The 12,363-nt window shown below is 38.5% G+C and overlaps 1 protein-coding gene across 2 annotated transcripts in view; it reads right to left on the reverse strand.

The window, feature by feature from the left end:
- Positions 1–226: 226 nt before the first annotated feature.
- The window catches only part of glcci1a (glucocorticoid induced 1a), a 226,667-nt gene continuing 214,530 nt past the window's right edge, over positions 227–12,363 (reverse strand). For both annotated transcript variants that reach the window (XM_070881031.1, XM_070881030.1), the window contains exons 7-8: positions 9,834–9,954; positions 227–2,484 (exon numbers count right to left, since the gene is read on the reverse strand). In XM_070881031.1, the coding sequence (XP_070737132.1) occupies positions 2,133–2,484; positions 9,834–9,954 (473 nt within the window). In that variant the 3' untranslated portion in view covers positions 227–2,132. The remainder of the gene's footprint in view (positions 2,485–9,833; positions 9,955–12,363) is intronic.

Genomic DNA, 12,363 nt, shown 5'->3' on the forward strand with positions numbered 1-12,363 from the left:
ACACTGTATTCTTGCAAAATGGGAGGCACAAAATGATGTCAAACAACCATTTTATAAACCAAGAACTCCGGGTAGTTTGAAGTTGGACACAAACTCAAAATACTTCATTAAACAGTTGTTGTGGTCAGTTGCAATCCTGACAACTGAAGCTTTCTACCTTTGAAATCTATAATATACAAAGAATTGGCTCCCAACTAAAATTATTAAAAACCAAATATGATTAGAAAATTGCCAGCTTTTATTCATGCTCTTTGCTATAACTTTATTTTAAATAAGACACGAGAACTATATACTGAAAAAATACAAAACAAAAGCCACACTATGCATTATTTAAAGAAACATTGTGTGGCAACTCATAAATACTGTTTAGCACAATGGCTAGAAATAACAGCAAAACTATGTACACAATTTCAAACAGGTTTTTAAACAATGTGTTTGACAAACAAAATTTCTACATCTGGATGTAAGATACACTCTGAGACCAATAAATGTTTTAAATTTACTTTTTTTTTTTAAGTTCAGCTAATTTCCAACCAATTTGGTTCAAAACCTTAATAAAGATCATAATCAGAACAGATTTGCAACAGTGTTTGGTAAAAATTAATATCTAGTTTCTCAGGTGAAAAATTAAGTTAAAAGGGGTTTTGGACACATCGGTCCCCTAGTAAGTTCTCTCTCATGGATATTCATCTATGTCACCCTGTACCAACTTAGTGGTAAAATCCAACATCAGATGCAATCTTTATTTCTGCAGTTGAATGCCAAGTCCTGGGTTCTTGTTCCGCAAAATAACTGGCACGTTCTTCATCCATTCCAGTGTAACACTCAAATAATTGGAGTCATTTATTGAATTGAATCCTAAAAAGATAATCAGCCATGCTGAACCTTAGTCCATCACATTTCTGTACCAAAGTACATTTTAGTTAAATAAATACTAGCTAAGTAACTACTGTTTAAAAACTCTCTTTATAAATGAAAAGCTACCTGGCAATAGCCATAGAAAATTGTGCAAACAAGGGTTTTAACATAAAAGGTAGGGGTCAAGATGAGAAACTAAACATTAATTTTATTTCATCTTTGTAACAGCATTTTACTTTGTGTATCTGCCAATTCTAAACTTCGCACACAGAAAAGGGAACATATCCAACACAAGAACCTGAAGAGTCCGGTTATGTAACTTCAACGTTTGATCATTGAGATCTCTTCACAATATGGAATGTTTCTTAGATACAGCCCAGTATTCAACACTTTACTGTATTTGTAACAGCTTAACAGTCTTCAACACCTGAAACTTTTTTTTCCTAAATTCTGAAATGTCACACAAAACGCTGATACGTTTCAAAACAATGGTTTATGCAAATTTTTGACCGAACATCCACTAAAACAAGTGATGTCAGACATCACAGTAATGCTGGTTCTTTAATATTCACCCTCGTCCAGGTCTTTCCCGGATCAGAATGCACTTCTATTTAAAGAAAGTGGAATGTAATGAAGAAAGGTTAATGTACAAAAAGGAAAGGCAAGAGAGTGATGCTTACCCTAAACTCCCCCTTAGCTTGTTCAGCCACAAATTCATTCAAATCCTACGCTGATATACATTCCAAATTACCTGAGTTTAGACTTCAACTGAAGTACCTGAAGCTAGGCCATAGGGTGGGCACTGTGCAACGGTTTGTGGCCATTTTTTTTTTTTGCATTGTATGTGTTACAGAATTTATAAACTTAAACAACCTGGATTGTTTGTAAACATAATATTTTTTTTCTCCATTGGACATAACACAACATCTATTTTTCTATCTTTTAGACAGGCATTGTTTTTATATATAGAGCTTATTCTTACTGTAGGAGATGGAACAGAACACAGGACAACAGTACTAATCCATCCAACATACCATGTAATGCATAGTCTGCACTTAAAACACTTATATGAAAGCATGTGTTTCGCAAGCATCACTGCTTTTCACAAACATTTCCTAAAAGAGGAATTCTATCCCTGCCAAGAACAGTGTAAGATATGCTAAAATTCTAAGAACCTTTGTTCAGAATGCAGGTGCTACTCCATGCAGACGATCCGATATATAGACTACCCCTACACAAGGGCAGAGGCCTGCTCCACCATGAGGGGGCGGGGGCTAAATGATCACAAAGTTCTGAGCTGAGGAGAGTTCTTCAGTTTGAGACTCGTGGAGCTGCTGCTGCTGACGCGATGTCTGCTGCACAGAGGCCTCAGAGTCCGTTGTGCTGGTGTCATCTGACAAAGGTGAGAATGAGACCTGAGTTGAAAACTGCTCAGCAGTCACAGTGCTGGATGCTATGCTGGGACTGAGGCCAGAGAATGACGAGTTCTTGAGCATCAGGTCAGAGGTGGAGAACAGAGGTCGGCTGACGATACTTACAGGAAAGAAAGCTGACCCTTTAGGGATGAAGTTCACTTTGTTTCTGTCAGGACAGGAAAACAAAGGGACTGAGCTGGGAGAACGAGACCTAGGAGAGAGCAAAATTATCAATAAACTCAAAAAGGAGATACACCCTTTATGGTGCCCCAGAATTTCTCTTACTACAGTTTCCAATATTCATGAGGAGATTCAGCAGTGAAAATGAAAACAATTCCATGAGTGCGACATTACTGAGAGACAGCATCACAGCAAAAAAATGACAACGGTTTCAACTGACAGGGTTTTGCTAAAAGATTCGGCAGAATGAGATACAATACTGATTGAATATGTTCAATTAGAGAGTGAAGAAAGGATATTGGCAAACATATAATCTAAAAGGAAACAGATTCATTTGACAATTCAAAATTTCACAAAATTGAAATCAAGAATATTTGTTTAAATTATTTCTACATAGAATGAATATCATTTCTATGTTCATAACACTGATTTTTTTTAATGCAGAAATGTTTTTATTTCAGTTCAAAAATATATTACATATCAAAATGCAACACAAACATCTTCAGCTTTGTTACTTGTAATATAACTAATTCCACACTGCTGGCATCGTGAAAAATAGCAAAACTGACATTTCAAAGTTACCAGAAATCTTGGGAGCTCATCAGTCCTTATTATTCATTCTATTATGTTAACATGTTAATATAACGTCTTTACCAACCGAAAACAACATACATTTAAAATAAAATTACAATTCAATTGCCAACCTTAAGTGGGGCTGCTGTATGGTCGATTCTTCATCACAGAAAGAGAGAGAGAGAGAGAGAGAGAGAGAGAGAGAAAGGGCACAACAAAGAAAAGAAAGCTACACTCAATTCTTTTGTGTATTGCTGTTTGATGCTTCCTCTTTCTCTCATGACTTGTAGGAAATGATAATTCTCAGCATTTCCACCAGAAATACCTCTGGATTGCCTTTAATGAGCAAAAAACGTGATGCTGCAACTCTTTATATTCCTACTGCCATAGTTGTACTCTTCACCATAAAGCATACAACCTTCCTCCTCAAGGACTTTTCCCATTTACATGTGCACGCTAATTACCAACACTAGCATCACATCATTTCAAGCCACACTGTTCCCGCAAAACAATTCAATTACAAATTATTTTTACAATGACCTTAGAGGGGGAACAAACATATAGATCACACAAAATCAATATAAACTCTTGGTACCAAACAGTCAAGCCTGTTTCTGAGCTATTTCATTGAAATTGAAGTTACCCGACACCATCATAGATACAGATAGATTATGTCAAAGAATCATTTCACTTCTGGTGAATTAAATAGTTAGGCCCAGCAGAAATACTGAAATTTTGTTCAACCAGCTGCACTTTAATCACATTAGAGAACTAAATACTGAATAATTGTTCTCAAATATTTCCATAGTAAAACAGCTTGCTTTTTCTTCCTCTCCATTAATATTCAGAGATGAAAGCTAAAGAGATTACAGACATCAAAGGCATCACAACCAGAGCTTCGATTAAAGAGAAATTTAGATTTCTAATTTATTTCAATATAACTAGAGCAGGATCTCCTATTAAATTGTATGCCTTGTAAAAGGCCCAGAAATGCAATGATTGGATTAGTTTTAATCTTGCTAATAACACCAGAAGTCCCCAATATGTGCATTTGTCCACTTGCAACGTGGAAAAATCAAGGTAGTTTTTTGTGCATCACAATCTCGGTATGCCCAACTCACCAATGGCTTAACATATCAAGTATTATGCTTCCCTTTGACCAGTAACCTAAACCCAGTGAATGTAAAGCAATCATGTCAGAATGGTTTTTACTATGTTAAATGTACCTTACACTGAAATTAATTTATCACACTTGGCAACATTTTTTTGGAGTATGCAAAAGGGATTTCATTTCTGACATTTTCCTGTTGAATCCAAGTGTTTTCCTGAATTGTGATTTTCCAACTCATCAGATGTAATCTCAGGCATCCTGATGCAAGCATCCAGCCTCACCAGCAATCAAGCCTTCTATTTTGTGATCCCTTTTTATTTTACTTTTTCTAACCATGAGATTGCTACAGATAAAATTCCATAAGGAAACAAACTTTCCTGAAGTCAGTATTTAAGGAAAAACAGGTTTTAAGTTTTCTAATACTTAGATTGAAAGAGTTTCCTTCAGACATCTACTAGCTAACTTTGCAGTTTGCAATCGATACATTTTGTGTCACTTTGACCAATCTGAGAATCTAATGTAAATTGAATGCCAATTACCTTGTTCTATTTATAAAAAGCTATTACAGAAACTCTGCTCATCAGGGGTACAGTTGGTCCGCTGAGGGAAAAGAGCAAACCAGCACAGGAAATATATTCTGCATTATGTGTTCTTCCATAAAAAGGCTTGATACCATAACTTCAAAATGTAGACTCCTTTTGTTATATCGATGCTAGTAAATTTATATATAAAATTAAATGTTCTGATTCAGACAAACATCTCTTTTGTCAGTCTGAGGCCACTGCTCTTGGGAACTATATACTTTTGCCAAAGAACAAAGATAAAAAGCTAAGCAGTATTAAAGAAAATGAATCAATTGTCTCAAAACATCTAATTGGGTGATTTGTTTTACAAAACCAAAATTTTACCAGCAAAGTAAAGACAAGAAATTAGATTTACTTTGCTCTGGTGTCAAACTTTCAGCTTTATGGAAAGGATTGTATAATGTTGCATTGTGTCATTAATTTGTAATATATAACTGACAAACCAGTGCAGCTGTCTTGCACAAAGCTTCTGTCTGTGAGGCTAAGTCTAACTCCAGCTTCTTAGAGGAACCAAAACAGCTTTATGCAATTATGCAGATTACTTATCTGTCATTTAATCTTGGACTGGAGTAATCATTCCTTCAGTATCTCTCCCCCTCCCCACCCCATTTAATCTCGGACTGGAGAATAATCATCTTTCACCATCTCCCACCCCACCCACCACCACCATATTTAATCTTGCACTGGAGTAATCATCTTTCACCATATCCGTGTCATTCATTCCCCCCCCCACCCCACATTTAATCTTGGACTGCAGTAATCATCTTTCACCATATCCGTGTCATTCATTCTCCCCCACCCCACATTTAATCTTGGACTGCAGTAATCATCTTTCACCATATCCGTGTCATTCATTCCCCCCCCACCCCACATTTAATCTTGGACTGCAGTAATCATCTTTCACCATATCCGTGTCATTCATTCTCCCCCACCCCACATTTAATCTTGGACTGCAGTAATCATCTTTCACCATATCCGTGTCATTCCCCCCCACCCCACATTTAATCTTGGACTGCAGTAATCATCTTTCACCATCTCTCTCTTTCCACCCCGCTTTCCCACCCCCTGCACCACCACAAATTCTGCTCACTCATGTTGACTCCATCCCCTCCCAAACATCAGACTAAATCAAACAGTTCGCAACCTCGACATCTTGTTTGACCCTGAACTGAGTTTCTGACCCTAAATTCCCTCCACCTCTGCAACATCACCTACCTCAGTCTATCCACTGCTGAAATTCTCATATGCCTTTGTGACTTCTAGACTCGAGTATTCCAATGCCAACTTGTTGGCCTATGATCCACCACCTTCCATAAACTCTATCCTGCCCAAAACTCTGCACCCATATTCTATCCCATACCAAGTCCTGCTTGTCCAACATCCACCTCCTCACTGACCTAACCTTGGCTCCCAGTCACTCAACATCTCAAATTTAAAATTTTTGCCTTTGTGCCCTGCCCTACTGCAGTGACCTCCATCAGCCCTATAATGCCCCCCACATTCCCCAAACACCCTCCTAACTCTCCATTCCTGTGACTCTGGCCTCTTATGCATTCTCCCCTTCCTTCCCCAATCCCACCATTGGCAGCCATGCCTTCAGCCACCTCGGTCCCATTCTCTCGACTTCCCTCCCCATGCCTCTCCGCCTCCAAGATCCTCCTTAAAACCCATTTAATTGTTCAAGTTTTTCATCATCTTTCCCAATATATTTTTCTTTGCCTCAGAATCAGTTTATTTTTCCCTCTGTGAAGGGCCTGAGGATGTTTATATATATTTAAAGGCACTGTATAAAAATACAAGTTGTTATAATTTTGATCCAATCCATTACTCGGGCTGATTTTATTAACCTTACCATCCTCTGGATTGAGTGTAATTGCGCTCACGAATATTCTTTAAATGAAAATCATATCTCAGAAAGATCTTTATGAAGTAAATATATTCTTCCATTTCCCATGTTTGCTACCCTTCTTTCCATTAAACTATTTCATTTATTTTTCCTTTAATGTGTGTATTTTTTTTATAAACTATTTTTTTCTGTATTTCTTTCATATTTTATTAATCTTGCTTAATTACCACCTCTTTGTTTGTGGATAAACTGGGTTTATCCTGATCCCTACGGCACACCTATGTATATAAACTGTAACCTTTCTAAAGAGTACCATGGGGCAAATATTAATCACATTTTGTAGCTGCAGCTTTGAAGTGTGCACTACAGGGCTAAAGAGTGACCATGGTGTAAATGAATGCTGATATCTCCGGGGCAATTCATTTTTATTAAATCAAAATTTGTATGATATAATATGTGCAGTAAATAGTATTATAACTTTCCAAATCTTGAAATGCTGGCACCATAGAAGTGCTGGCACTTGGAGAAGGCCATTCAGTCCATGTCTCGGTGTCAAATCTTTGCTGCAAACCAAAATTAGTCCCACCGCCCTACTTTCTCCCTGTAGCCTTGTATCTTCCCGTTTCAAATATTTATTCAACTTTCCCTCAAAAGGTACAACATTCTCTGCTCCAGCTTTTATTGTGGCAAAGCATTCCATGCTGCAATAATCCACTGTGGAGAGAAATTTCCCCGAACCTTTCTCCTCAGTGACGATTTTAAATTCATGATAACTCATCAGTTTTTGTTCAACTAAAAGAAATAGCCCTTTCCTATTCACCCTACCAAAACTAGTCATAATTTTAAAAACCTCTTATTAAATTGCCTTAGCCTTCTCTGTTCCACTGGAAATGGTCCTCGGTAGCACATATTAGTATGATGAATATAAAGAGGTTGATATTAACCTCCACACGAAGATCGGAAGTAGGTCCAGGTGGGGAGGGAGGGTTTAAAAATGTAAAATTATGAAAAGCAATCCCAACCCGCAGGGTACGAGCTTGCTGCCATTTTTACGCCGGCGGGTTGCATGCCGTGCCTGTCTTGGAGGGACGGGACACTTCATTACAATATTGGAATCTGGCTCCCACAGTGCAGTTGGGAGCCCGATTTAAATTCAATGCTGACCAGCCGTGTTTCCCAGGGCTCAGGAAACCCGGGTGGCTAAATGGAGACAGGAGCAGCCAGATCAAGCAGGTAAGTTCCTTTTATAGCACAGCTTGTGGGCCAGGAGCAGGAGGTCGTTTCTCCCCCCCACTCCCCCTCCCTCACCCCCCCAAGCAAATTTGTTGCTGATCGTGGACTCTTCTCGCTGCTTTACTCCCACCACCGAGCTCCGATCTTTTCCAAGGCCATTGTGGCCTTCTACCTCTGGCTTCCTGCCCAGCAGCTGACCAGCCACCGGGTGAGAAATGGAATTAAAAAATGATGAGCTCCCGCCATTAAATTAGTCAGGATTTCCGGGTTCCCCTCCAACCTCACAAATATTGGAGCCAATGAGACACCAAATCCAGCCATTCACATTACATTTGTACAAAAAAAATCCCATGGCATTAAACTTCAGAATAATGCCTTACTCTACCAAAGATACCAATTGTAAGTTATTAAAGTTAAATTTTCTTATAATTAATATATTAAAAAGCACATTTATTTTCTCTCTAGGTTATATATAGTTACCTCTATCAATGCTGCTCTTGATCTGGTCTATTCTGCAGTACAGCACATTTTATTATTTTTAATTAGAACAGTTTGTTTCCATTTAAAGATGCACTTATATTTCCTTGCAGAATATCTCATTGGGAATGGAGCTCGATCCCTTGGTGCAAAAGAATATCCTGAACTCATGTACTCAGTTGAGGCCCTCTAGTGTGGATGAAAAAATAGCCATAACTTCACATCCTAGTGAAGTTAGCATTGTATTTACTGGCAAGAAACTGTAAAAGAATCAGCAGGCATTTATGGTTTTTAATTGCCAAATATTCCAAAATATGTATGTTTAATAAAGAATTTGAACTTTTACTTTGCTGTTATGCTAACCATGTAAATATAGATTCCAAACCACAAACATGGGGCTCAATTTTCCCCAGTATTTGCTCCATTTTTTTTTGGAGTAGGCTGCTTTTTCTGGCCTAACTTAAAAATCCCCAGTTTCCCCAATCAATATGCACGAGCGTAACTGACTTAGTTACATTTTTTTAGGTAGTTTTTTTTCTCAAAAGGGGGCGTTACCAGCCACCTACACCAATTCTGCCCATTTAGGCAACTTTGGCCAGCTGATAGTTAGTCCATTTCTATTTAGGCCGGTGTATGTGGCCATTCAAGAAAACCCTTGTGGAGAGTTAAAGAAATCGGCGCAGGTAAGGAAATCGGTGCAGGTAAGTGCAGCAGATACCCGGAGAGCAGCAGCAGGAAAGGTAAGGGGGTGGGGAAAGAGAGAGAGAAGGGGGGAGAAAGAGGGGGGGCTGTTGTTAGGTGCTGGGACTGGAAGGGAGAAGGCCACTCAGCCTGGGCTAGGGGCGGGAGCGAGCGAACTGGCCAGCAACGGGGGCCACAGAGCGGCGGCAATTTAACCAGAAGCGCAAACAGGTACGTTTTTTAAACTTTGTTTTACTTTCCTTGTGGAGACAGAATGAACAGGGTTCTCCTGAAACCGCTTCTCCATTACTAACCTTGTTGCCAGCAACCATTCTTTTGATGCTAGCCCACAACCTTACTCCTGCCCACCAACAAAAACACAGCACTCCTTCTAGCTTGCAGACACAAGTAGCTGTTTAAAAATGGCCAAGTGCCAACTCAGAGCACTACTGCGCATGCATGACCATTTCAGAGATGTCAGGAACGTCACTTTTTTCCACCGCACATTCGCAGACGTCCCAGCACATTTTCCCAGCGCGGAACGCAGGCTCCACCCACCCAGAGGCGACTGGCCACGCTGCACGGCTGCAGAGTAGAGGCCAAACAGCGGCAAAAGTCCGAAGATTTTTTTCTGGAGCATCTACTGACGTAATGAAGCGGCACAACTCCGGCAAGTACGCTAGAAAATGGGCTCAGGGAAAATTGAGCCCATTGTCTTTTTCCCCCAGTTAGTAAAAGGATGCTATAGCATTTGTTGCAAAACTCTAAAGATGCAATTTATTGATTTAATCCTAAATGGCCCAGTGTGTTTCAGTCATTTCCAAAAAGTGCCCAATAATAAAATAATTTTATAAAAGAATAAAGGAAATACTTACGACATTTCCTCAAAGACCTTCACTTTCTCACATCCCTCTGGGGGTTCTCGTTTGAACATATAGCTGTTGTTTGGTTTGGGTGATGAAGCATATTTGGGGAGGGGTGAGCTACTCCCGCTGTCTGTAAATGCAAAAGAAGAGATTACTGAAGATCCTCATATTGTAAAGGAACAAATTAGTCCAGATATGGGTAATCTATACACAATGCATTTCAGCCCTGGGATTTGGGCTTTGCTTCAGATGAAAAGCATTAATACTCATTTGCTTTAGCACAAGATATCATCTGTTCTGAACAAGCTTAAGCTTCAAGATGGGATTAATGTAGCATAAAACTGCACATAGTAGTTTGTTTTAGCTCTAAGTATGTCACAGCAGTGTAGAGCAACCTCTTCAAACTAGACAGATTACACACAGTTTGTGTAAGCTCGATCATATACTTTGAAAATAAATGTAAATGCTAAAAGCATGAACCTGCATGAAAAATGTAACTATTAAAATATTTAAATGAAATCCAGTTGAAACATAAGGGACAAATGAAGAAATTCAAACATACACCAAAACGTTCATTCAACCTGCCTTTGTAGAAAAGATTACCATTAATCACATATCCTCTGCCTAAACAGATGAAAAGTTTTTTTTTTTTAAATAGGAAAAGTGCAAAAATTCAGACAAACATCCTTTTCAGTGAGAACAGGATATTAACTGGGTAATAAATGCCTGCCAGCATATTTAATAAATATTAAATCCTCTAAAAATATTTACTTTGGAAGTCCATAACAGGGTAATTCTGTCTTTTATTTCTCAAAAAACTAGACTTCAGTTTGCTTTTACATTAAACATCTTGCTTCAATACTTAGCATTCAGCTCAATGGACTTTACTGTATAATGCTTCTTCTAACAAAGTTCTTAGAATAACTGCACTGCAATGTAGCACAAGTGATACTAAAAAATCAACTGTTTGAACAAAAAAAACAGCATGCACAACTGAGGCAACCAAGGCAACTGGAGCATACAGCACAAAGCCTGGGACCTCATTCTCTTCCTGACTGCAGGACAGTCAGTGACCTTTCCCACCTTTACATGATCCATACTCCAAGCTCCATCCCTGCTGAGTTCTCAGTTACAGTCTCCTCCATTACAAACAATATATTGATCAATGCCACTTCTTATTTCACCGCAACGTTATCAGATATTACTACCAGCAATGTGACAGTGCTTATGACTGCTATGAAAATTCCAAATTGACGCAATGAATATTTAACACTGTATGCATCAGCAAACAGATATGTTCTGTACTTGTGTATGCAAGCACATCTTGAACCTAGGTGATGGAATATTTACAAGTCCGTTCCCTCCCTCCTCACCACACCAGCTGTACAAAAAATCATTCACTTCTTTAATATGCGCGTTCATCTGTTTCTCTCAGCAGAGACTGGTTGAGCCAAACAGCCAGTTTCCATATTGTAATTTTGGTTTAATTCTATGCATCGTCCCAATTTTGCTGTCGTTTTTAACCTCACTGTCTCCTAAATATTCATTCACTGCAAGCTCCAATCTCAAACACTATTTGAAAGAAAATATTCTGGAATGAAAAATGAATTTGTTCTTAACCACAATTTCTCTCCATTTTCACTATTTTCTTTTTTTTTAATTCGTCAAGTTCGGCCAAGTATGGTGTGAATTGTGATTGCTTTCTAATACTCTATATACCACTCTTCCCTTAGTTACATGTAGATGCACAGTTTTATTTATTAATCAAATTAGTTTGAATTCTGCAGTTTCATTCAGTACAGAATTTTCAACTGAAGAAAATTAATATGCACAAATATCAGGCACCACACAGTGAAACATCCTAAACATTGTGCAAAGTTATAAAATCAGGTCAGCGCAAAATCAGAATTGTACATAGGGCGGGTAAGTGGAGCTGAGTCCATGGCCAGATCAGCAATGATCTTTTTGAGTGGCGGAGCAGGCTCGAAGAGCTAGATGGCCTACTCCTATTCCTAATTCTTATGTTCTTATGTTCTTATGTACATGGATATTTTAGATCACAAGGAAACCAGCATTTTAAATGGATAATTTCTCATACTCTGAATCTGTTTTAGTTACATTCAGCAATCAAAGAAAAAAGTATATATGGATTAAATATGTACACAACGAGAAGTAGTATTTTGTGGAGAGAAACAAATCTTTCTTCCACTGACTGGGGTTAAAAGAGCAGCTCTCATCTTGCGATCCCATCACATACATGTCTAAAGGGTTACTGAGCTGGCAGCAGACACACGATGTATTTGAGTTTAAATTAGCATATGCTTTCACTGTAAACCGGAGTGTGACATAACAAGAGACGACCATAGCCATTACTACAATGCAGCAATTGAAAAGGTACAGCTGCAAAATAAATTTTCATGCGTAGTTGACCCTCAATCCATTGGAACAAGACATTAGACAAGGGGGCATCAAGGATATGGCCTGTACTGCATCAATGTTGCATTGATTTTTTTTAGGCATTAAATACATTCAGCATGTG

This window comes from Pristiophorus japonicus, chromosome 5, assembly GCF_044704955.1.
Source record: "Pristiophorus japonicus isolate sPriJap1 chromosome 5, sPriJap1.hap1, whole genome shotgun sequence".
NCBI classification, from domain to species: domain Eukaryota; kingdom Metazoa; phylum Chordata; class Chondrichthyes; family Pristiophoridae; genus Pristiophorus; species Pristiophorus japonicus.